Here is a 27,040-nt window from a genome sequence, read left to right as displayed (position 1 = left end):
AAAGTAATTCCCTCATCAGTTTTTTTTAAAGAAAAACTAAACTATTTCAGGATATAAATTATGTATTTAAGATAATACAATTTCATTTTTTTAAACATAATTTAACCTGGATATCAGCAAATAGTAAATAATCAAGCACTCCTTGACACTTCTTCCCTTCCAAATCATAGGATGAATCCTTTGGTGTTATTATTTGTCTTCATAATCTTAGAATTCTCCTAAAGTCAGATTCTCAAAGCCAAGTTCCCGTGGAGAGCATCATCTTTGGGCCTCTGTATATAATTACTATCTGTGTAATGACTCAGAATCCACCTATGCCCCACCCATAGAAAATCTCTCAATTAGCTCCCTACCCACTTCCTCCTTCAACTCTGTTGGGTTATGGACTATCCTTTTATCTGAACTGAGTTCCTCTTTATCAGCAAATCTGCAAATCTACTCTTGCATTAGGATGAGGTCTCACATTATATCATTTCAAGTATTGATATTTGAACTTGGTTAAGAAACTGAAGTTTTCTGGGTGCATGCATGTCGTCGTTTTTACTTTTTCATTTCAGTACACAGTCATTTTTATGTAATTTTAATGGGATAACAGAAGTTCTTAATAAGGTGTGTCCTAGTTATTACCTGTATTTGTAATGACTTGGTGGAGGCAGTAGATATTTAAATGGCTTGTTATTGAGGGTGAATGATCATCTATACCAGTAGATAAAATTAGTTATTGACAGTACTGTTTATTTTAATCATTTCTATAAATTATAATTTCAGGCTTAGTCAGGGTGATCTTTTTTTAAAAAAAATAACTGGGTAGCTAGATTTTATCAATTTTTGTTTCTTTTATACAGATGTTTCAGCAGTATCCAAGGATGGCCTATCCTCCTTTACATGGTCCCATGAGGTTTCCACCTTCTTTAACTGAAACAAACAAGTAAGACTATTAAATGATTAAAGTTTGCAGGGTATATGTATACTTGTTAAGATTTTCTGGAGGTTGAGTGGATTATGGGGATTTATTTTTCTGTCCTCAAGGTGCATTTGCCATTAACAAGTAATTGGCTAACTTTTGTAAGACAGAACAAAAATACTTTATTCTTCTAAAACTTTAAATCAGCTGACATAAAATTCTAAAAACTGAAAATTGTGGCCCCAAAAATGGATGGCACTTGTTTACTCCTTCTTCCTTCCATGATGTTGTTAACCCCCATTCTCTCTTTTTTTTGCTTAGTGTATTTTGAGATTAGTATTAGTCTTAGCCGTATCATCCTTTAACATATATTTGTTTTATTTTAGATGTTTGAAAACTTTGCTATTAAATATCTGCATAAGAAATATAATTATGTATTGTCTTAAATTTCTTTGTTAATTTTATAATCTCTTCATACATGTCAGGTGCAAAATATTTTGTATATCACGGTATAGAAAACTAACGCTGAATTGAAATGAACTAAATTCCAATCTTTTAATATTTTCCTAATTTAGTATCATTAAAACTTAGTATCCTTTTCTCTCATAACCTGTCACTGGTTAGAGGCCTTCGAGGAAGAGGCCCACCTCCTTCATGGGCCTCTGAGCCTGAACGCCCCTCCATCCTTAGTGCATCAGAACTGAAGGAGCTTGATAAATTTGATAACCTAGATGCTGAAGCTGATGAAGGTTGGGCAGGTAAGAGGCAAGATTAAGCACTTTTAGTTTTTAGATGCTTTGAAACAGTCAATCTGAGTTCTCCTTAATTTAATAGGTGCTCAGATGGAAGTAGATTATACAGAACAGCTGAATTTCAGTGATGATGATGAGCAGGGAAGCAGTAGTCCTAAAGAAAACAACAGGTAAGTTGTGATATCTCTTACTAATAATAGTATGAATTTGTTGATGTGACATGAGCCATTTACGCAGAGAGGTTTCATTAACAGGTATTTGTTCCCCGCTTATAGAATTTCTACATTCTACTCCAAGGAGTTTTACTGAGTGGGAAGGCGATTAATGAGCCAAATTTTAAAAGTACAGATAATCAAGGAATTAAGAGTTTGATGTTTCTAAAGAAAATACGTATTTTTAAAGAGAAGCTATTTAGATGCTTGCCATCTAATTGGAAATATTTTGAGAAACCGTATTTGGGACCATTTAAAACTTTTTACTTACTTGACCTGATCCATATTTATAAAATTGGAGAAAAATTACTTGGGTTACAACAGCTGCTTCAAGTCTTTGATTTTTTAAACTTAGCAAGGAGCAATAAGGTCTTTGAAAATAGGAGCTTTTTCTCTTTTTTTCTGGAATATAGGGGCATCAGAGTCAGGAATATATGGGTTATGTAACATAAAAATTGGGCTCTTAAGATAAACAGGAGTTTGCGTGCACATATTGGTATAATTTTTCAGCCATAGTGTTATAATACACTGCTGTTTCGTGATCAGTTGTGAGATGCCTACTAAAATACTGTAGTTTGATTTCTCTTTTCCATTAAATCAGAACAAATTAGAATACATTAATTAATTAATTATCTGGAATATTAGTTGTGTTCAGATGAGAGTTTTGGGTGGGGGTAATAGAAAATGATGGAATCATATTGTGTGTCAAGTGTGAGTGTCCGTATTTGATAAGTACTATATCGCATCTTGTATCTTGTGGTGATAATCTGGCCAAGCCCAGGCCCCATCACATTATAGATATATAGCATATATTTCTTGAATGAATAAATTAGCACTGCTAGGTTACAACACCATCTCATTCCATGATACATTTTCCCCCTGAAATTGTATGGAAATAATGTCTTTTTTACGTTGAGAAAATGCATTTACTTATGGTACATTCTGTCCACTCTATTTTTTATTTCACCTGGATTTTGATTCTTCAGTGAGGATCAAGGTTCAAAAGCCTCTGTAAACACTGAAAACCGAAAAGAAGCAGATGAAGTTTTCAACACTAAGTCATCTTCTCAGATACCTGCCCACCCATCAGTAGCAAAAGGTCCCTATGGGAAAGGACCTCCACTTAATCAGGTTTGTTGGACTCATGGAGATTCTTGTCACTGCAGACAAGTGACAAGGATGAATTAATCATAATCATAGAGTTAGTTGGAAAAAGACCTAGGAAATGGGAACTATATATTTTTTCTTAAATAGCTCTAGACCTAATTTTATTGCATACCAACAGGAATTATCAACGCAGTAGCTAAAATTATCAAGTAGAAACTAAAGTTTCACTCTTCCTTCTTAGAGCAGCTTGGGCATGTCAGAGTGGAGGGATAAATTGTTTTTCCAAACTAACATAACTGAAGTGCTTTATAGTTTACTGAATGCTTTGTAAATCCTAGTTAGTATTCATGTGTGAAATTGTATGTTATCTGAGTAGGGAAATCACACTAGGGAGTAGAGAAATCTATGTAGTCTGAGCCATTTTGAAGAATGTTGTTAAAAAGGGGGAAGTATGTGGGCAACAGATACACTTGATCCTACCTCAAAGATGTAGCAAGAACTGCACTGCAAAGTGAGAATTTAACAGGGCTATCTTCCAGAGAGCCTACTTAAGTAATTCATAGTATACTCAGCATGTATTTGTTGAATTCATACCAAACAGATGGAGGAATCGGTGCCTTCAGGGAGGTAAAAGTAAGTAGCTGACAGTGCCGTGATAGGGTGCACATAGTTCTTAGAAAATTCTATGTAAAACATTTCGCAAAAGACTTGATACTTGAAGCAGGAATTAGCCAGTAAACAGAGGGAAGAGGGTGATTCCAAGCAGTGGGAACATGTTCAGGGTAGAGAAGTATAGTAAAGCATGGCCTAATCAAGAAGTCCCCAACAGTTTGACATGGGAGAGGAGTAAGAAAGCTATGTAAGAACTAGTAGTTGTTAAGTCTTGTATGCTATACAAGAGGTTTGAATTTTATTCTTAAGGCATTGGTTAGCCATTGGAAAATAAATTTGTGAATTCTGGAAAAGAAGGATTTTTAAAGTAATTTTTAAATAAAATCTGTGTTTTGTGTGACTTTTAACTTACTGGCATAATGGGGAATGATAAAAGAATAGAAAAATATAGACCATATCTTGATGTTTTGATTTGCATGCGTGTGACACTGATATGTATAATAACAAGTGAATAGTCTATATATATCTGTTTCCAATGTTTTAGATGTTTCTTTTCCTTATATAAATTTGAAAGGTTTAGTTTGCCGTTAGAAAAAATATTGGGTTTATGTGAATAAAAATTTGAAATTAGAGGCATACTTCTTCACAGCCAGATTACCTGGGCTAAAATTCTAGAATTTGTACACTAAGATTCTACTCTTAACAAAGTTAATTTGAGATTGTAACCTTAATTAAAGTGGCTGAGTGATTGTATAGAACATAAAGTTATTTTGTAGAGACTGATGTACTTTTATTTAAAAAGAGAAAAGGATAAAGATGTTTTACTTTTTGCAGTCTTTTGGTCTCACTGGAAAACATTGCAGTCAGAAATATTTCAAGTAGATATTTTTTATCTTACTTTGTAAAAATCCTTTTCTTTATAATAGGAACGTGGACCATCTTCACACTTGCCACCACCTCCAAAGTTGCTTGCACAGCAGGTAAATTTTAACTAAATGCTTGTTAATGGCCTGTGTGTATTATTCGCCCTATTTGTTTTAATGGAAACGTCCTCTGTTTCTTATTTATAATTTTTATGAAACAGTTGTTGACTTTAACCTTGTAGCTCCTGCATGTCTTCCTCTTTAGCCTGTCCCTCTTCCTTCTCAGCTGATAAGCATATTCCTAATTTTTCTAAGAAAATAAGAAGCAGCTCTTCTTCCCATTTGAGTACCCTTCCTGGTCTGACTTCTTTCCTGTTGCCCTTGCTCCTGAGGACGACCCTTCTACTTGTTCTCTGGATCCCATCTTCTATCGGTTACCAGTAATATTCTCTCTCATCTTTAAAAAAAAGTTTTAAACACCAACCCTTCTTTAACTCCCACTACACTCCATTTCCCCAGTTTCCTACCTGTATCTCTGTTCCCCTTCATGGCAAAATTGTTTTAGTGAGCTGTTTACACTTACTGGCTTCACTTTGTCTCTCATTAACCCTCTCAAGTTATGCTTTCATCTCCCCACTATACCTTTGAAACTGTTAGTATCAAGGTTAGTAATGACTGTTGCATCTTGCCAAATACAGTTCTCTTGTATTCATTTACTTAATCTCAGCAGCAGTTGACATAGTTAATCTTTTCATCCCTCCATCCTTCTTAAAACTTTTTGAAAACTTGCTTTTGAGACATCATACTGTTTTGTTCTCTTTTTAAAATTTATATTCCTTTTGGACCTCCTATACTTAAACCTTTGGGTGTCGGAGGGCTCAGGGCTGTGTTCTCATTTCTTTTTCTAACTATATTCTTTCCCTGGGGGATCATCTGATGGCACTCAGTAAGTATCTTGAGCCCTTAAAGCTCTATCCTGACTTCGAAAGTCATGTATTCAACAATCGGCTCAGCATTTCCACTTGGGTCTCTGGTAGATATCTGACAGTTAATAGTCCAAACCATAACAACCCCCACCCACACTTAGGCAGTTCGGCTACTGTCTTCCCTATCTTAGATAACGACATTGCTGAGGTTAAAACATGGAAGTCACTCTTAAATCTTTCTTCTTTTTTACCTTACATCCAACCTAATCTATCAGCAAATTGTCACCTCTACCTTTAGAATATATTCCTATACTGAGTACTTGCTGCCACCAGATATATTTCATTTGGACTTAACAGGTCGTCTTGTTTTCCTGTCTTGCTGCCTTCTCACCCACTTCGTCCACCCCGAATTCTCCTATAGCAGATACAACTTTAAATATGTATATATTTATATATTTTATATTACATGTATATGTTTTACATACACACACACACACACACACACACACACACACACACACACACACACACACACACACACATATACATACATACACTAGGTCAGTTATTCCTTGCTCAGGTTCTTTTCATGGTCTTTAAAGTTTCTGTCTCCTTTTCTGATTTCATCTACTTTTCTCCCTCTCTGTTCTTACCACACAAGCTTTATTGCTCTTGTTTTAATTTTACCCTCAAGACATTTTATTTGCTGTTGCCTCTAACCAGAAGACTCTTTCCGAGGTTCTTGCTGTGATCGAGTTCTTTGCTCAGGTGTTAACAATGCACAGGCTTCCCTGATCACTGTACAATGACAGTGCACATACCATCACCATCACTGTCATCTCCACCAGTCATTTTCCTTTTAACCACTGAATGCTCTTTGTAGTATTTCTATACACATAGAAGCTAAAACTAAAACATCTAGCAGAAAATGTAGAAGAAAGTCTTTATGAACTTGGGCCAACAAAAATGTCTTAGATAAGACAAAAAATGCAAGAATTAGAAAGAAAAAGGAAATCGATCAGTTGGACTTTGAAATACATCTCTAAGGCAAAGAAAAGATATCACAGGAAAAATATTAATACATCTGATGAAGAACTTGTATGGGGGGGTGTGTGTGTATTTAAAAGCCCTTACAAGTCAATAATAAGACAAAAAGTCCAACAAAATGATTTGGACATTCACTTCATAAAATAAGGTATACAGATGGCCAATAAGCACATGAAAAGATGTTCAATATCTTTAGTCAGCAGGAAAATGGAAAGTAAAACCACATTGAAATTTTGTTACACATCCAGAATTTAAAAGGCTGATGACACCAAATATTGGGGAGGATGCAGAGCAGGTGACACCCTCATATATTGCTCGTGGAGCTGTAAAACCTTGTAATCACTTTGGAAAACAGTTTGGCAGTTTCTTATAAAGTGAAACACATAGTTACTATATGACTTGGCAGTTCCACTCTTAGGTATTCATCTAAGAGGAATGAAAACATACATTTACACAAAGACTTAGGCATGAATGACCATAGCTGTCTTATTTCTATTTAAAAAAAAACTAGAAGCGGGCTTCCCTGGTGGCGCAGTGGTTGAGAGTCCGCCTGCCGATGCAGGGGACACAGGTTCATGCCCCGGTCCGGGAAGATCCCACATGCCGCGGGGCGGCTAGGCCCGTGAGCCATGGCCGCTGAGCCTGCGCGTCTGGAGCCTGTGCTCCGCAACTGGAGAGGCCACAACAGTGAGAGGCCCGCGTACTGCAAAAAAACAAAACAACAACAAAAAAAACTAGAAGCAATCCGTATGTTCATCCACAGATGAAACAATATGCCTATGATGCCATACTATGCAGCAATAGAATGGAGTAAACTCCTGCTACACACAGTGACCTCAGAACCATTACCCTGAATGCAAGAAGCCAGATACAAAACAGAATATAACTTGATGTATCCATTTTTGTGAAATTTTAGGAAAGGCGGATCTACTCTATACTGCCAGAATTAGATTGCTGGTTGCTTGAGGTCAGGGATGCAGGCAGAGGACTGATGAAAATGCTCTATATGTTGATTGGGGCAGTAGTTACCTAAGTTTATCATTTGTCCAAACTCATCAAACTATACAGTTAAAATATATATATCACATTTTATGTAAATTATACTTCAGTGAAGTTGCTTTTTAAAAAATGCTTACTCTGTGAGTTTAGTGTAAATTAGGTGTGTTTATATAATTACTTTGTTTTTGCAGCTTGTCTTTCAAGCTATAGATGAAGTAACTAAATACCAGAGAGATTAAACGGTTTGCCTAAGACAGCACTGTTAGTAAATGGTAGTCTGGATTCATGGTTTGTTTCGGTTTTTTGTTTTGTATTCAGTCCAGTGTTTTCACCATATCATTGTTTTCTCTTTTGTAGGGATTCTGACTAATGGCTTTTAAGGTTTCTTCACACTAATACTATTAAAAATCTTTTTTTTGGCTGCGTCGATGAGCACGGGCTTCTCATTGCGGTGGCTTCTCTTGTTGTGGAGAACGGGCTCTAGGTGCTCAGGCTTCAGTAGTTACAGCACATGGACTCAGTAGTTGTGGCACGTGGGCCCTAGAGCACGTGCACTTCAGTAGTTGCGGTGTGTGGGCTCATAGTTGCGGCATGTGGGCTCTAGAGCGCAAGCTCAGTAGCTGTGGCGCATGGGCTTAGTTACTCCATGGCATGTGGGATCTTCCCAGACCAGGGCTCAAACCCGTGTCCCCTGCATTGACAGGCGGATTCTTAGCTGCTGCGCCACCACAGAAGTCTCCAAAATCAATATTTTTTAAACAAATTTTTTAGTTCCTTGATATTGCAGCTCTTCATGTGCTTTTTTTCATCCTGCTTGTCTTTGCAAAGTTGCTGGCATTTTTAGGCTTTGTAGTAATTGTTTTAGAACACATTAGTTGAAAATTAAATCATTAAAACTCAGCCTCTCAGGTCATCCTCCCATTCTCCACCACGGGATCTAGATACGCCTTTCTGGATCTTTCAGTTTAAAGATAGAATTCTCTCTACCCAAGCTGCTTTTTAAGAATTTCCTCTCCTTTGGCATGTCAGCAGCAGCAATGTCTCCATGTCCTTCACTTAGCATCTTTGACTGTGTGCTCTTTCCTTGTAACTGTATCTCAGTCTTCTCAGGGCTCATGTGGTGCCGTGTTGCATCTTTATGGACTTCTTTTCTCCCTCTTTAGGCATTCCATCTCTGGAAGTTCCTGCTAAAACACTCACATTCTAAATTTCCTTTGTCTCTAAATTTAGATTAAATTCATGTTGTGACAATTTCTAATTTTATTCAACAAATACTGAGTGAGCAGTAATGTCTGGCACAGTAAATAGGTACACACTCAGTAAATATTTATTAGATGGCTGGATTAATTATTCTCGAAAATTAACTAGATTTACTATTTTCCCCACATTGTTACTTGTTTACATTTTAATGTGTATGTTTTTCAGGAAAATTTCTGACACACTGGAGAATTTTGCTCCTGCTCCGTGTCTATGATATATCCTTTGTTGTCATACTCATCTGATAATTTATCTTAATGTTTCAGCATCCTCCTCCAGACCGACAGGCAGTACCTGGAAGACCAGGCCCTTTCCCCCCTAAGCAACAGGTCCCGGATGAAGATGAAATATGGAAGCAAAGAAGAAGACAACAGTCAGAACTTTCTGCAGCAGTGGAACGTGCTCGTAAACGGCGTGAAGAGGAAGAGCGAAGAATGGAAGAGCAAAGGAAAGCAGCATGTGCAGAGAAGCTTAAACGATTAGACGAAAAGCTTGGTATAGTGGACAAACAACCCTCTCCAGAGGAAATTAGAGAAAGGGAGCGAGAAAAAGAACGAGAAAAGGAACGGGAACGTGAGAAAGAACTTGAAAAAGAACAAGAATGGGAGCGAGAGAAGGAGCGGGAAAAAGAAAGGGAAAGGCAACAGGAGAAGGAAAAAGAACTGGAGCGAGAGCAGGAAATACAGAGAGAAATGGAGAAGGAAAGAAAGCAAGAAAAAGAGAAAGAACTAGAACGGCAGCAAGAAAAGGAAAAAGAACTGCAAAAGATGAAAGAACAGGAAAAGGAATGTGAGTTGGAGAAGAAAGAAAGGGAGAAAGTGGAGGAAAAAATTGAACACAAAGAACCTACTTTAGAGCCTATGGTAGAAAAACCAGAAAGTGAAAACAGCTGTAACAAAGGTATGATAGTCTTGTTTGTCTTTATATAAGCTTTACAAAAGGCTTCATGTTACATGTGGATATTGGATATTTTTGTATTTTTAAAATATGTAATCCGAATAAAAGTGATTAGTGTTTTTTGGATAAGGTTGAATTTTATTGGATACTTTAAAATGTTTTTTTCTGTAATTTTTTTTATTATGATAAAATACATGTAACATAAAGTTTAGCATCTTAACCATTTTTAGGCGTACAGTTCAGTGGTATTAGAAACATTCATAATGAACCATCACTACCATCCATCTCGAGAACTCTTTTCATCTTTTTTTTTTTTTTTTTGCGGTACGCGGGCCTCTCACTGTTGTGGCCTCTCCTGTTGTGGAGCGCAGGCTCAGCGGCCATGGCTCACGGGCCCAGCCGCTCCACAGCATGTGGGATCTTCCCGGACCGGGGCACGAACCCGTGTCCCCTGCATCGGCAGGCGGACTCTCAACCACTGCGCCACCAGGGAAGCCCCTCTTTTCATCTTCTTAAATTGAAATTCTGTATCCATTAAACAGTAACTCTCCCCAGCCCCTCCCTGGATGGTGATTCTGCTTTCTTTCTGTGTGAGTTTGACTATTCTCAGTACCTCATCTAAGTGGAATCATACAGTATTTGTCTTATTGTAACTGGCTTTTTTTGCTTAGCATAATGTCCTTAAGTTTCGTCCACTGTAGCATATTACAGAATTTCCTTCCTTTTTAAGGCTACTAATCATCATATAAATACACACACACACCACATTTTGCTTACCCAATCTGTTGATGGACACTTGGGTTGATTCCATGTTTTACCTATTTTAAATAACACTGATGTGACTGTGAGTGTACAGATATCTCTTTGGGACACTGCTTTCATTTATTTTGAGCACAGGCATACCTCAGAGATGTTGCAGGTTAGGTACCAGACCATTGCAATAAAGCAGATATGGCAATAAAGCAAGTCACATGAATTTTTTGGTTTCCCAGTGCATATAAAAGTTATGTTTACACTATTCTGTAGACTGTTAAGTGTGCAGTAGCATTCTGTCTAAAAATATATATGTGCTGTATGTACATACCTTAACTTAAAAATACTTTATTGCTAAAAATGCTAACCATCAATGAGCCTTCAGTGAGCCATGATCTTTTTGCTGTGGGGTTGAGGGAGGGTCTTGCCTCAGTGTTGATGGCTGCTGACTGATCAGGGTGCTGAGGTGGGGGCGCTGTGGCAATGTCTTAAAATAAGACAACAGTGAAGTTTGCCACATCGATTGACTCTTCCTTTCACAAATGATTTCTTTGTAACATCCGTTCTGTTTGATAGCATTTATCCACAGTAGATCTTCTTTCAAAATTGGAGTCAATCCTCTCAAACCCTGGCAGTGCTTCACCAACTAAGTTTATGTAATAATGTTCTAAATCCTTGGTTGTCATTTCAACAGGCTTCACAGCATCTTCACTAGGAGTAGATTCCATCTCAAGAAACCACTTTCTTTGCTCATCTATTGGAAGCAGCTCCTTATCCATTCAAGTTTTATTGTAATATTGCAGCAATTCCGCCATATCTCAGGCTCCACTTCTAATTCTAGTTCTCTTGTTGTTTCCACCACATCTGCAGTTACTTCCTCCACTGCAGTGTTGAATCCCTCAAAATTATCCAGTACTAAGTTGAATAAAAGTGGCAAAAGGAGGCACCCTTGTCTTGTTCCTGATCCTACAAAAAAAGCTTTGTCTGTCAACATTGAGTGTGGTATTAGTTGTGGGTTTCTCATAAGTGGATTTTATTCTGTTGAGGTAGTTTCCTTCTGTTCCTAGTTTGAGTATTTTTATCATAAAAATGTGTTGAATTTTGTCGAATCCTTGTCTGTGTTAATTGTGATGATCATGTGTTATTTTCCCTTCATTCTGTCAGTGTATAATATATTGATCGATTTTTGTATGTTAAACCATCCTTGCATCCCAGGAATATATCCCACTTGGTAAACGGTGTATAACACTTTCAGTATACTGCTAAATTCTGTTTTCTAGTATTGTGTCGAGAATTTTTGCATCAGTGTTCATAAGAGATATTTGTCTGTAGTTTTCTTGTAGTGTTCTTGTTTGGCTTTGGTATCAAGGTGATGCTGGCCTTGTAAATGAGTTAGGAAGTGTTCCCTCTTCAATTTTTTGGAAAAGTTTGAGAATAATTGATGTTATTTGTTTAAATGTTTGGTGGAATTCGCCAGTGAAGCCATCAGGTCCAGGGCTTTTCTTTGTCGTGCGAATTTTGATTACCAAGTCAGTCTCCTTACTAGTTAAAAGTCTATTCACATTTTCTATTTCTTTGTGACTTAGTCTTGGTAGATTTTTTGTTTTTAGGAATTTGTACATTTCATCTAGGTTATCCAGTTTGTTGGTGTACAATTGTCCATAATTCTCTCATAATCCTTTTTATTTCTGTAGAATTGGTAATATTGTCCGCATTTTCACTTCTAATTTTAGTAATTTGAGTTTTCTTTTTTCCTTAGTTCACCCCCTCCCCACCCCAGCTAAAGATTTGTCAATTTTGTTGATCTTGTCAACGAGCTAACTTTTGTTTTCATTGATTTTTCTCTATTTTTCTATTCTCTTATTTTCTTGATCTCTGCTGTGATTTTTTATTTCCTTCTAGTAACCTTTGGTTTAGTTTGTTCTTCTTATTCTCATTCCTTAAGTCGTAACTCTAGGTTACTGATTTGAGAGCTTTCCTGTTTTTTAATGTAAGCATTTATAGCTATAAATTTCCCTCTTTGCTTTGCTTTTGCTGCATCCCAGAAGTTTTGGTATGTTGTGCTTTTGTTTTCATTCATCTCATAGGTGTTTTCCAATTTCCCTTGCACTTTCTTTTTTGATCTTTTGGCTGTTAAAGAGTGTATTGTTTAATTTCCACAGATTTGTGAATTGTTCAGGTTTACTTCTGGTGATTTCTAACTTCATTCCATTGTGGTTAGAGAAAATATTTTATGTGATGTCTATCTTTTTAACTCTTGAGAGTTGATTTGTGGCCTAATGTGATCTGTCTTGGAAATGTCCCTCGAGAAAAATGTGTATGCTGTTTTTGGGTAGAGTGTTCTGTATATGTCTGTTGGATCTAGTTGGTTTATTAAGTCCTCTTTTTCCTTATTTATCTTCTGTGTGGCTATTTTAGCCATTATTGGGATTGGAATGTTGAAGCCACTATTTTTTTATATATATACATTTATTTGTTTATTTTTGGTTGCATTGGGTCTTCGTTGCTGCACACGGGCTTTCTCTAGTTGCAGCAAGCTTGTGGGTACTCTTCGTTGCAGTGTGCAGGCTTCTCACTGTGATGGCTTCTCTTGTTGTGGAGCACAGGCTCTAGGCACATGGGCTCAGTAGTTGTGGTTCACGGGCTCTAGAGCGCAGGCTCAGTAGTTGTGACACATGGGCTTAGTTGCTCTGCAGCATGCGGGATCTTCCTGGACCAGGGCTCGAAGCTGTGTCCCCTGCACTGGCAGGTGGATTCTTAACCACTGAACCGCCAGGGAAGACCTAAGCCTCTGACGATTAATGTGCAACTACTTATCCCCTTAATTCTGTCAGTATTTTGCCTCATACATTTTGATGGTCTGTTACTAGGTGTATAAGTGTTTTATAATTGTTGTATCTTGCAGTATTGAACCTTTTATTAGTATTTAATGACTTTATCTCTTGTAAAACTTCTTTGATTTAAAGTCAATTTTGGGGCTTCCCTGGTGGCACAGTGGTTGAGAGTCCGCATGCCGATGCAGGGCACACAGGTTCGTGCCCCGGTCCGGGAAGATCCCACATGCCGTGGAGCGGCTGGGCCTGTGCGCCATGGCCGCTGAGCCTGCACGTCCGGAGCCTGTGCTCCACAACGGGAGAGGCCACAACAGTGAGAGGCCCGTGTACCACAAAAAAATAAAAAATAAAGTCAATTTTGTCTCATGTTAGTGTAGCCACCCTGCTCTCTTTTGGTTACTGTTTCCATGGACTATCTTTGTCCATCTTTTCATTTTCAATTTATTTACATATTTGGATCTAAAGTGAGTTTATTGTAGATACCATATAGTTAGATGACCTTTAATTCTATTTTGTCTGCAAAATTATATTAGCTTCATAGTTAAGAGATGCTGATTCTTCTACTCTTTTCTGATTCCAAGACATTTAACTACTAAATAAAATCTCATTTGTTCACATGTGTTAATACCTCTAAAACTTAAGTTGAATAGAGGTTAATGGGAATTTTGGATTGTCATAATTAAATGACTGTACTCAGTTCATAATTTCATAATTTCATAATTTCATATTTGTTTTTCTACCAGTGGGAATAGAAAAACTTCCATAGGTCATTTATATGCTTACCAGACAGTAATTATGCTTTTTGAAAAGAGCCTTTGCTGGACTTCCCTGGCAGTCCAGTGGTTAAGAATCTGCGCTTCTACCTCAGGGGGCATGGGTTCAACCCCTGATTGGGGAGCTAAGGTCCTGCAAGCCACACAGCGCTGCCCAAAAAAACCCAAAGCCTTTGCTAGCTATAATCAGCTTTTTTGTTCTTTCCCAACTTAGCTTATAAACTCTAATTAATAAAACTTTGCTCCAAACTTGCTGTAAAATTCAGTCTTAATGAATAGCTTGAGTTAACAGTGATTTAAAATAGAAATAGTTTTATTTCAGTATATTTTCTGTTACGGAAATACTGAAATTTTTTTTACCTCAAAACCCATGCTCTTTCTATAAGACCCTGCTGCTTGAAGTTATAAAGCTGTTTAAAGTTTTGCTTTAAGTTTTTATCTATATTCTGGATTACCTTCAAACTTGGTCCTTAATGTAACTATAAAAAGAGTAAGAGTGTTTTATCTTAATTGTTTTAAAAAAATAAGATACAGCCCATGTGGATTATTTGTTTAGTTACCAGATTTCACAAATTTTTATATTAAGCAGTCTAGAGATAAGTTGATATTGATAATGGGCTTTTATTAATATATCTTAAGCACTTTGCTCAAAACACTTAAAAAAGGTAAAGTAAAATTTCTCACCACAGAAATGAAAAACATTTGTATACTTTAAAATTGATGAATTCTGAAAGAGAACAACCTTAGGGAATCTCATTCACAGTTAATGAGAAAGGACCATGGATTAGAAATAAGGAAATTCATTTTAGTCCTAGTTCTGCCAGTGAATACATGTAATGACCCTGATTAATTAATTTAACCATCAGCAGCCACTATATATACTTAATTAATTATGCTTTTGTTTTTAATAATCGTTATTTAGTGACACTTTTATTTTCATTCACATTTTATATGTCTTCTGGTGGCAGTTTAATTTTAGCTGGGTTTATCATGAGATGTACCCATTTCATTTTTAAATGTTGCACCTACTTGGCTCTCTTTTCTCTCTAATATTTTATTTTTTTAGCATTTTTAATATTGAATGTAATACAGACAAAATGTGATTTGTGATTCTTTACTGCATCATTTTACCATTGGCATTACATTAGCTTTCCCATTAAAATCCACCCCAAATTATCTGAGAAAAGAATTTATAATATGCGTGGCTTTGTAGTTCTGACAAATGGCATTCTCTAGAATGTATATATGGCTCTGGTTTTCTTTGGGATGAGAACTTTTCTTGTGTGGGGGGGATGTGTATGATTCTCCTTCTTGTGTATCATAATTGATACCCTTTACATAAAATAATGATTTTAAACTCTGATGACAACAGAGTGATCACCATCTATCTTCAGATATATCACAGAATAATGATTTATATATTTGAAGATAGCTGGTGATCACTGTTGTCATCAGACTTAGATTCATTAGTTTTCTTATAGATAACATCCCCTGATCAAAAAAATTTTTAAGTAAACCAGTGTGTTCTATTTTAAGTATTTATAGGCCATTTGTGTTTTCACCTAAGTCCTAGAGAACCCCAAGTAAATTTTGACAGTAGTGTTAATATTTAGTGAAAGTGCAAAATAGGTCTTATTTGAAATGGTTTATTATCACAAAATATCAAATACAGACATTTGTATGGTAAAGCATTTGGGCATGTGATTTCTGTCTTAAGAATCCAGCTTTGAGAAAGTCTAGGGTTTTGTTAATCTAATGTTACCTCATTGATGGTTACCAATATTAAAATACAAAAGTGTTTTAGAGTAAGGATGCTTTCTTCCTTGTTAACTTTTTAAATATATCAATCTAATTATTTCACTCCAGTACAAACAACATGTATTTGTCAAGTGTCATTGATGAGTATAATTATCTTTCACCTTTTCTTTGGGCAGAGGATGACCCAGTTTTCAGTAGACAAGATAACAGTCGCAGTGAAAAAGAGACCACACAAGCAGCACATGAAACAGAACCAGAATCAGGGTCTCAGCCTCGGCCTGCTATATTATCTGGCTATTTTAAACAGTTTCAGAAGTCTTTACCACCACGATTCCAGCGGCAGCAGGTAACAATAAAAACATTTTATCTTGTATGTGTGATTAAAAAGGTTTATTGTTCAGTAGTATAAGAAATAATTTGACATAAAACTCAAAATACACAAAGCATACAAATTTTCCCTGAAAAATTTCCTCCTTTTAAATTAGTAAAAGTTTGTTGATAAGGGCTTTACTGTGAAACTTCTGTGTCGTTCCTTTTTTCCATCTGCCTCATTTATAGAAACCATCTTCCTTTCTAGGAAGTGGTTTCTGCAGTATAATTAATGAGTGATTAGTTGCTTAAGTCACATGTAAGGCAAAATGTCATAACTTATTCTTTGTTCTTTTGTCTTGCCACCTCTCACTGTCACATGTGTTTGGAATTCTTTTCCCTCAAGGTTTCAAAAAAGCCTGTTTTCTGATTGATTATATTAATTTATCACATGGAACTAAAGTCTCAGATGTAGGGTCCTGCTTTTTTTAGGAACAGATGAAACAGCAGCAGTGGCAGCAGCAGCAGCAGCAAGGTGTACTTCCACAAACGGTTCCTTCACAGCCATCCAGTGGTGCTGTCCCTCCACCACCACACAGACCTCTTTACCAGGCCATGCAGCCTCACCCTCAGCATTTGGCTTCTATGGGTTTTGATCCAAGGTGGCTCATGATGCAGTCATACATGGACCCGCGAATGATATCAGGTAGACCTGCTATGGATATTCCACCCATTCATCCTGGTAAGTTTAAGTTGGCATTGTCTCATGGCTCACTTGCAGTTTTGCAAGTTCAAAGTTTTTCATTTTCCCCACGTTTTTAGTCTTAATTCCTTTGAGAGTTATAATCTAGTAAGAACTTAAATAGAACTTTTTAATCATAAAGTTATGTGTCTTCTCTCAGCACAGAGTAGTTAAATGCCAGGTACTGTACCAGCAGTGTGGTAAGACCAAAGGGAAAATATATTTTCTCTCTTGCAAATACTATTTTAAAATTTTCAGGTGGAAAATTGCTATCTTAGTTATAATATCTGTTATTCGCTACATTGTTTTTATTCCTTCAGGTGTTTCAGCATTTGAATTTTGTCCATATATTATATATTACAGCTTTTCAATTTTCTCTATCATTTGCCAGCCTAACACTTGGATTTCCTAATAGTTTAGCTAAAAACAGATAAAATAGCAGTCTTTATCAGAATAAATCCAGATAATCCAGTACCAAGACAGTCTAGAGGAAAATTTAGAGGTGACAAAAATATGATCAAGAATCACATCTTTATTTTAAAATTTACACTGTAAATTTTAAATTTAAGAGGCATAATTTATAGCATATTGATCAACTAAACTAGATTAATGGGATTTTCTATAGAAAATGTTTTTCTGAAAATTTATCACTTGGTGTAATTCTCATAATGTTTAACATGCGTAGAGTCACGGTGCTTGTTATCTGATTTTTATAGGCATTATCTTTTCTTTCCTTTAAAGTAAAATAGGCTGTTCTTATGGTTTTGCTTGCTTTGCTTCCTCAATTTTTAAATCTATTTAAAAGCAACGATAAAAATCTCATTCACAGAAAAACTCAATATAATTTTCACTGATTATTTTTTTGAATTAAACAGTTTTACTTGCCAAAAGTATTTCTTTGTTTTAAATATAGAATGTCCAAATAGTAATTAAGTAATAATGTAGATTCTACTTCTATAATGATTTTGTTTCCTTCGTTCTCCTACCTCCACCCCCCAATCTTTTTCTGATCTTTTGTATAGGAATGATTCCTCCTAAGCCATTAATGAGAAGAGACCAGATGGAAGGGTCACCGAGCAGCTCTGAGTCATTTGAACATATAGCTCGCTCTGCAAGAGATCATGCAATTTCCCTCTCTGAGCCTCGTATGATGTGGGGGTCAGATCCCTATCCTCATACTGAGCCTCAGCAGGCCACCACTCCCAAGGCAACAGAAGAACCTGAGGATATAAGGTAATTATTAAAATTATTAGTAGACCAATAGAATATTGTGGGGAAACGAAAACTGTGTAGTCTCTCTGAAGATCTTTCTGATTTAGGACTGAGCCACCGATGTGATTTTCTCCCATTTTAGTATGCCTTATTTCATTCTAGGACGTATTTTCCTTTTTCTGGCATTTCTGTATTGATTAGGGCATTTTATAACGTAGTTCTGTACACTTAGTTAAATGCTGAAATTCAGTGGTGGATGTTAAAATTGGCAAGATTCTGCTGTTGATTAGGTACTTGACATGTAATGTGGCTAAAGTGTGGATGTAGTTCTTCCACTAACGAGAAATATGGTAGACATTTAATTATCGATATCTTATGGAAGTTTTCTAAGGCTGAGTTAAGGACAAACACTAATTTATAGAGTTACTTTGAAGTGTCAGACAGTTGGTGATCTCTAACAGTTTATAATCATGAAGTTAGAACTTCTGCCCTTTTAAGGAGTATGTTATGGTGTTCTAAAATTCTGATTCAGTGGGAAAGATGGACCTACTCTAGTGCGCTCTCGTTATAAGTGGAAATGACTAGTTTCGGTATTAAAAATTCACATCAGCATGGTCTAAACTTCCTCTTAAGGAATGAGCTTCATTTGTTTTTAATTGTGGGGGTAGAAACATAGCATATCTGCCCTCCTATCAAAATTTTAAGTGTGTAGTATAAGCATAATGTTGTACAACAGATCTCTAGAACTTTTTAATCTTGCACAACTGAAATTTTTTACCCATTTAATCATACTCATTTCCGCCTTCCTCTTAGTCCCTGGCAATCACCTTCTGTGTGGATGAGTTTGATTACATTATATAGTATATATAAGTGGAATCATGCAGCATTTTTCCTTCTGTGACTGGTTTATTTCACTTAGTGTAATGTCCTCATCCATGACATAGCATATAGCAGGATTTTCTTTCTTTTTTTAATACTAAACAACATTCTATTGTATGCATTTACCACATTTTCTTAAGCCATTCATCTGTCGGTAGGCATTTAGGTTGTTTCTATCTGTTGGCTATTATGAATAATGTTGCACTAAACTTTTTATAGAGACATAAAGCTCTTTATGATAAGGATCCATTTTTTTCTTTTTAAATTAGAGGGGTTATTTTGCGGTACATGTACCTGTGAGAAAGATTTTTGCCTTCATGGCTGTTATTTCTTTGAATTCTCCTTATCATAGGCCTGAAGCCCCATTGGATCAGGAACAGATAACTGCTGCTTATCCAGTAGAACATAGTCAGTTAGAGGCTCATCCAAAAGCAGACTTTGTCAGAGAATCAAGTGAGACAGAAGTACAGAAGTTTTTAAGCAGATCAGTGGAAGACATTAGACCTCATCATACTGACACAAATAATCAGCCTGCTTGTTTTGATGTACCTGATCAAAAGACTGTATCCATTCAAGAAGAGCGAATTTCAGCTGGAGAAAGTCAGCCTGCCCGGAAAAGAAGTGTTTCCCATGGATCTAACCATACTCAAAAATCAGAGGAGCAGAGAAATGAGCCATCTGCAAGCATTCCTAAAGTAACTAGCAGATGCATTGATTCAAAAGAACCAGCAGAAAGGTCAGAGGAAAAACCAAAGAAAGAGGGCTTTATACGATCTTCTGAAGGACCAAAACCTGAAAAACTGTATAAATCTAAATCGGAAACTCGTTGGGGCCCAAGGCCTAGCTCCAACAGAAGAGAAGAAGGTAATGATAGGCCTGTGAGAAGATCAGGTCCTATTAAAAAACCTATACTTAGAGATATGAAAGAAGAACGAGAGCAAAGGAAGGAGAAAGAAGGAGAAAAGGGAGAAAAGGTCATCGAAAAAATGGCAAAACCTGAAAAGACAGAAAAGAAAGAGCCTCTTCCTCCACCCCCACCACCTGTGGCACCGCTTCAGCCACAGTCGGTTCCACTGCCACCTCAACCAGAACCAGAGAAATTTCCTTCAGTAGAAACTTCACCTTCAACTTTGGTGCAAAAGCCACCTCAGGATACTGAGAAGCCTTTGGAACCTGTAAGTAGTGTTGAGGTAGAGCCTGCAGCTAAAACTGTAAACCAGCAAACTGTCACAGCACCAACAGTCAAGGAAGAAAAGCAACCTGAGAAAGTCATCAGCAAAGACCTTGTTACAGAGAGGTCTCGACCAGATTTAAGACCAACAGCTAAGAAAGAATCAACTTTACCCCCTAGGGCCTATTGGAAAGAAGCTAGAGATAGAGATTGGTTTCCAGATCAAGGGTACAGAGGTCGAGGCCGAGGTGAATATTACTCCAGAGGGCGAAGCTATAGAGGCTCTTATGGAGGGCGTGGCCGGGGTGGTAGAGGACACACTCGAGACTATCCTCAGTATAGAGACAGTAAGCCACGAGCAGAGCATGTGCCTCCAGGGCCCCTCAGACAGCGAGAAGAAAGTGAAACACGAAGTGAGAGCTCTGATTTTGAAGTAGTTCCCAAAAGAAGAAGACAGCGAGGTTCAGAGACTGACACAGACAGTGAAGTTCATGAAAGTGCAAGTGACAAGGATAGTTTAAGCAAAGGTAAACTTCCCAAAAGAGAGGAACGGTCTGAAAACAAAAAACCTGTAAAGCCTCCATCTTCTTTCAAGCCTGAAAATCATGTCCGAATAGATAATAGACCTCTAGAAAAACCTTTTGTAAGGGATGATGATAAATCTAAACCAGGCTTCCTTCCTAAAGGAGAGCCTACAAGGCGAGGCAGAGGGGGAACATTCAGACGTGGTGGAAGGGATCCTGGAGGTCGCCCGTCACGCCCTTCCACTTTACGAAGACCTGCTTATCGGGACAATCAGTGGAACCCAAGGCAGGCAGAAGCTCCTAAACCAGATGATGGAGAGCCACCAAGAAGACATGAGCAGTTTATTCCTATGCCAGCAGATAAACGGCCTCCAAAATTTGAGCGAAAATTTGACCCAGCTAGAGAGAGGCCCCGAAGGCAGCGTCCTACCCGACCACCGAGGCAAGATAAACCTCCCCGATTTAGACGGCTAAGAGAGAGGGAGGCTGCTTCAAAAACCAATGAGGTGGCAGTGCCCACAAATGGCACAGTTAGTAATGTGGTTCAAGAACCAGTTAATACTGCTGGGGATGTTTCTGGGAATAAGACACCAGACTTATCTAATCAGAACTCTTCAGATCAGGCAAATGAAGAATGGGAAACAGCTTCTGAAAGCAGTGATTTCAATGAGAGGCGCGAAAGGGATGAAAAAAAAAATGCTGATTTGAATGCACAAGTGGTTGTAAAGGCTGGAGAGAATGTTTTACCTCCAAAAAGGGAAATAGCAAAGAGAAGTTTTTCTAGTCAGAGACCTGGCGTAGATCGCCAGAATCGGCGTGGCAACAATGGTCCACCCAAATCCGGAAGGAATTTCTCAGGTCCTAGGAATGAAAGAAGAAGTGGCCCACCATCAAAAAGTGGAAAACGAGGGTGAGTATTTTGTGTTAGATATAATTAATTATGCACCTTCTCTTTTTTTTTTTTGGCCGCCATGTGGCTTGTGGGATCTTAGTTCCCTGACCAGGGATTGAACCTGGGCCCTTGGCAGTGAAAGCACAGAGTCCTAACCACTGGACCACCAGGGAATTCCCTACTTTTGCACCTTTAGCGAAGCTAAAAGTATACTTCTTGGTTGAACTGTGCAAAGGAACTAGTCTATAGAGGGCCAAGACATTCTTCTCCTAGAATTTTTTTCTATTCTAAAAGTGTAAGGGTGCTTGAGAAAGAGGTTAGTGTGTCTCAGGAGTCTGCCTGTTGTTACGTTACATTTCTCAAAAGAGTCCTGTTAGGAATTTGTAGGTTTGGGAAAATCTACACACCTAGGGCAGGACCTATACAGTGTCTTCCATTTGGTAAATCATCTTACTGATGATGAGCAGCCTGCCTTTATTTCTTGGTTTCCCTTTGGAAAACTGGTGCTTACAGGTGTCCTCTGGGACTTAAATTAATATGTTGTAACCATATACAGTCACTCTGTACTGGTTTCTAGAGAGTGAATGTTGAAACTTAAGGATAAATTATATTCCTCACTCAAGTTGCAAACCTACAATAAATGATCCAGCTTAGAGAGAGGCCTAGAAAGCAAAGTCCTGCCCAACCACCAAGGCCACCAGTAACATAAATACCATGTCATTGGTGGTGTTTTTAAAAGAATTTTTGTCAGCTATGCTAAACTTGGTCTGTTTTTTTAAATATTAAAATGTTGGTTATAGTAAATTATTATGTTTAGTATTAGGAAACATTATAAAGTAGCGTTATTCCTAGTTTTAAATCTAGGCTCTGGTGTTTACTAGTGGTATAAACTCTGCTTCCTCAGCAGTAAAAGGGGGAGAAAGTAATAGTACTTATAAAAATGTGTGAAGATTTAGTGACATGATATTTGTGGAACACTTAATGTAACACCTGGTATATAGTAAGCAACTATTATTATGGCCTGCCCGTTTGTTCTTTTTTTTAAAAACCAATTCCCAGATTTGCAGCCTGAGCTGGTAGGAAATTTATTCAGGCAAAGTATCTTAATCTGCATTGGTTAGTTACTGACACTTAGCATTTCAGGTTACTATACCAGTCAGCGAAAATGTTTTTGCTTTCTGATAAGTTAGAAGAAGTTCCAGGGAAATAATACTACCAGTTGTGTTTGAGTACCTGCTTAACACAGAATTTAAATCTCCCTTTAAAAGTCAAAAGAATAGGATAACATATAAGTTAAAATAACAATGTATCAATAGTTGTTGACTGTAACCAAACTATTAGAATTTCAAGTAATAATACTCAAGGGAAAAATTGATCAGATTTGTGTGCACTGTAGATCTCAACTACTTAGCAAGACTTTTGTGCTATGTAGATGATAACAACTTTGAACCTGCAGAAATAGCAGTTATTGGCTGTAGTGAAATGAATGTTTTGCAAGAGTCCCATTTAGAAGAAATGAATTCATTCTTCACCTGTTTGAGGTCATGCTTTTTGTCAGGCTCTTGTTAAGCTTTTATCTTGAGTAATACTATAGACTGAGCTGGAAATGAATTGGTAAGGCCATTTTTCATGGTGTATTTTCATGAAGTTTTTATAAAATGAACCCAAGAAAAGAATCTCTTAGGTAAAAAAAACACCCTGTAGAAATACCTTTGGTTTTGTGACGTGAATCGTTTCCATATTAAAACTGGTTTTTAAAATGTTTACATGTATATAAATCTGATTGAACTTTTAAAAAAAAACATACTTGTAGTGTAAGCATAGAATTCTTTAAAAAGAAATTTTGATATGCTGCCCTCTTGTGGAGAAGATCCACTAGTGAATACTTTGGACTAGCTTGGATCACAGAAATTTTCTGCTATAAACAATGTTGATAGCTCATTTATCACATGATAGACACAGTAAGAATAGACACGATAAGAACCTTCAGAGGATAATTAGAATTCTAGAATTTAATTGCTGGAAAGAATCCTAAGGAGCTTGTCTTATCTCCTTTACTGGGAAGCTCCATCTTAGTGAAGTTGTACCCAACCAAAGTCACTAAAGCTTGTTGGTTTTAGAGTTAGGGTCTTCTATCCCACTGTTATTTCTTCTTAGATTGAACTTTAGAAACTGCCACTGAGAGCATTTTTCTTTTGTTCGGATATGTAGAGGTAGTAATAAAATCTCAAATTATTATTTTATAGGCCATTTGATGACCAGTCGGCAGGCACAGCTGGTGCTGATCCTGTCAATGGCAGCTCTGCACACCACCAGGAAGGAGCCCCTAATGGTACAGGACAAAAGAACTCCAAAGATTCTACTGGGAAAAAAAGAGAAGAGCCCAAACCAGGCCCTAAAAAACCCAAAGAGAAAGTGGATGCACTATCACAGTTTGATCTCAACAACTATGCAAGTGCGTCTCAGGTCCCTTTTATATATCTATCTGTTTATCTATTTGTTACATTTAAATAGATACTGTAAATAAAGAAGTCATCAAAAAAGAAAGAGTTGGACTTCAAGGTAGAGATAGAGACTGGTTATGAATCACCAACTGATATAGCTTTAACTGAAATAACACCAGCTTTTAGCATAGGCTTGAGTGCTTGATAAAATTCTTGTTAAAGGTAATCCACAGAGTTTCACTGTTCTTCTTTAAAAAAAAAAAAAGGAGGAAATTAACCACTAAGCAGGTGTGGGGAAGCACAGAAAACCAAATGTGAAGATGCTTAGTTATATCTGTACATATTCTGTGTCTGAAAGGAAAGAAATATTAACCTCAGTGAGTTATGACCTTGATAAAATTGGCATCTAAGATACGATAAATAGAGAATAAATAATAGGATGGGAGGTAGTGTTGCTATGGATAAATGCTTTCAGAAAGCCATAGAGTGATAGGATATCAAATGTGAAGGATAACACAGCAAGAAGGAAATATTTGATGAAGAAGTTAACAAGGAGATTCCTTGAGTAGACACTTATATTGATACATGTAAAAATGTGCTATTTGCCATTCATTCAGATGAGACTTAAGCTGGAAATACTGAATAAGATTGAGAGATTTACTAAGTTAAGACCAGATAGTAGTAATGGGAAACTTGGGTTAGGTACTTTTGTTATATCAGTATTAGAGATGTAGATGAGAGTTTTCTTTCATCTAGTTAATACTTATTTATACATACTAAATTTGATTTGGGCCCAGGACTTTGGCATTATTATTTCTAGACCAGTGGTTCTCAAAGCGTGTTCCTCAGACCATCAACATCACCTGGAAATTTGTGAGAAATACAGAATCTTGGGCCCTACCCCAGACCTGCTGGATTAGAAACCCTTGGAGTGTGAAGCAATCTGTGTTTTAACAAGTTCTCCAGGTGATTCCGATGCACGCAAACTTTTGAGAGCTAATTCTAGACTACCATTTTAGGATTCACGTGGGAAAGAAATAAACTTATCTTAATTGCGCGTTTTAAGAATTTTTAGAACTGTGGTTCTTAACAGGAATGGTTCTGCATTTGGCAATCTCTGGAGATATTTTTGGTGTCAAAACTGGTGGGATGCTGCTGACATCTTAGTGGGTATAGGCCAGGAATGCTGCTAAACATCCTACCGTGCACAGGACAGCTAGCTCAAAATGTTAATACTGCTAAAGTTGGAAAGTTCTGATTTAGAGAGAGCAATTAAAGTAAATCCATAGGAAGCTTGGGTGCTAATCTTATTGTGGTCCATGAGAAGAGATTAACATCCATCTAAACACTACATTTGGAAAATGATAAGTGAAGATTACAAAAGTCCACAGAACATGGCAGATTTCTCAAATATTTGTTTACTAGTCTCTCTTTTTCCAAACAACTTCTGGAGTAGAAATTTTGCAAAGTATTATATTATTGGATTAACACAATATAAAAAGGTAAGAAGTCAATTATTTCTGAATTGATAATGGAAATTGAGCTATTAGTTTTAACTTGTTGAAGTTAATTTTAAGAGTCATCTTTAGGTTCTTTTCCTAAAAATGTTCTATAATTTCCTAAAAATGGTCTTCCTAATAATGTCCCATTAGCCCAAAACGTTGCAAAGCACCAGGCAAGAACAGGGTGTTGAGAACAAAGTATTGTTCACATGTCCGTAAATGCTTCATGTAATTGAGTGAACTATTCAAAAGGTTTCTAACGGAGCTTTTAGGCAAGAAAATTAAAATAATGAGTGATGGGGCTTCCCTGGTGGCGCAGTGGTTGGGAGTCCGCCTGCCGATGCAGGGGACACGGGTTCGTGCCCTGGTCCGGGAGGATCCCACATGCCGCGGAGCGGCTAGGCCCGTGAGCCATGGCTGCTGAACCTGCACGTCCGGAGCCTGTGCCCCGCAGCGGGAGAGGCCACAAGTGAGAGGCCTGCGTACCGCAAAAAAAATAATAATAATGAGTGATGGCATGACTATGAAGATGAGCTTTAAACACACACACTTTTTAGTTTAAGTGAAAAACCGAGATGAATTTAGAATTATGAAGAGGTCTCTTCACAAGTCTGAAATACTGGAGTGCATGACATCCTTAGAAATGTTGGACTAAAACCTTGCATTGAGATGAGCATATGCTCCATTTTACACAGTTAATTTCTTTTTTTTTCTTTTGACATCTTTATTGGAGTATAATTGCTTTACAGTGTTGTGTTATACACAGTTAATTTCTTAAAGGATTTAGAACACAAGTAGAAGCGTCATAGATAAATCAGAATCAATTGGCTTTTTCCTTTGAAATTAAACTTTTATTAGAAAAACAGTAACAGTAATAGGTTTATAAAGAGTGAAAGCCAGTCTTAGTATTTATTTTTTGTTTCCCTGTCAGTGTTTCTATAAATGCAAATTTTTAGCTATTTAAAAGGAACTGTTTGCCAGTAGATTCCCTATGATCCACTCCATGGTCATATTCTCTTGCCAGGCCCTGCAAGTTATCACCATTCTGAATTGTATATGTATCATTCCCAAGCGAGTATCTATTTTTATTATGTGTTTCCCGATCAGAACATATTATATATTTATATTTGCAAAATTAAAATAATTTATTTGAATTGCCTCACCCTTTTCTTATATTTATTGTGCAAACATTATGCCTACAACCCAAAATCACATCACCTGGACTATTTTTATTTTTCTTCTAAGTATTAGTTAATGGATCTAGATTTCTTATACTCACTGGAATATAGAATAATTTAACAAGATAGCCAGAATAATTGTTAGAGAATGAGTTGAAAGTATATCTTGAATTATTCTTCCACTGGGTTATTATGATGTATGTACATCTATGCCACTTTACATTCACATGGAACTTTAACATGTGTTTCATGTTTTTAACAGCTCCACATTATAGACAATAGTCTACGTAAACTAGAGGCATTAAGAATCATAAGACCAGCTTAGTTGTTCAACACCGCATTGTTAGCACATCAGCCTCTCAGAGCTTATTACATCCTTTGAAAAGGGGAAACAATAGTAATACCCACCTCTTAGAATGGTTAGATGCAAATGAGATAAAGTACTATGTAGATCTTTACAGCACAGCACACATCTTGAGGCTGGGAGAGGTAG

The 27,040-nt window shown here is 37.0% G+C and overlaps 1 protein-coding gene across 13 annotated transcripts in view; it reads left to right on the top strand.

The window, feature by feature from the left end:
* The window catches only part of PRRC2C (proline rich coiled-coil 2C), a 98,049-nt gene that overhangs the window by 37,549 nt on the left and 33,460 nt on the right, over positions 1 to 27,040 (top strand). For all 13 annotated transcript variants that reach the window (XM_029230970.1, XM_029230978.1, XM_029230974.1 and 10 more), the window contains exons 7-17: positions 846 to 928; positions 1,529 to 1,662; positions 1,739 to 1,826; positions 2,855 to 2,999; positions 4,514 to 4,567; positions 8,946 to 9,579; positions 15,871 to 16,040; positions 16,496 to 16,745; positions 17,768 to 17,978; positions 19,189 to 21,441; positions 23,670 to 23,878. In XM_029230970.1, coding sequence (XP_029086803.1) covers positions 846 to 928; positions 1,529 to 1,662; positions 1,739 to 1,826; positions 2,855 to 2,999; positions 4,514 to 4,567; positions 8,946 to 9,579; positions 15,871 to 16,040; positions 16,496 to 16,745; positions 17,768 to 17,978; positions 19,189 to 21,441; positions 23,670 to 23,878 — 4,231 coding nt within the window. The remainder of the gene's footprint in view (positions 1 to 845; positions 929 to 1,528; positions 1,663 to 1,738; positions 1,827 to 2,854; positions 3,000 to 4,513; positions 4,568 to 8,945; positions 9,580 to 15,870; positions 16,041 to 16,495; positions 16,746 to 17,767; positions 17,979 to 19,188; positions 21,442 to 23,669; positions 23,879 to 27,040) is intronic.

This window comes from Monodon monoceros, unplaced genomic scaffold (genome assembly GCF_005190385.1).
Source record: "Monodon monoceros isolate NGI ecotype Baffin Bay Population unplaced genomic scaffold, NGI_Narwhal_1 Super_Scaffold_18, whole genome shotgun sequence".
NCBI classification, from domain to species: Eukaryota; Metazoa; Chordata; class Mammalia; order Artiodactyla; family Monodontidae; genus Monodon; species Monodon monoceros.
This window is presented reverse-complemented; position numbering and strand designations above follow the sequence as displayed.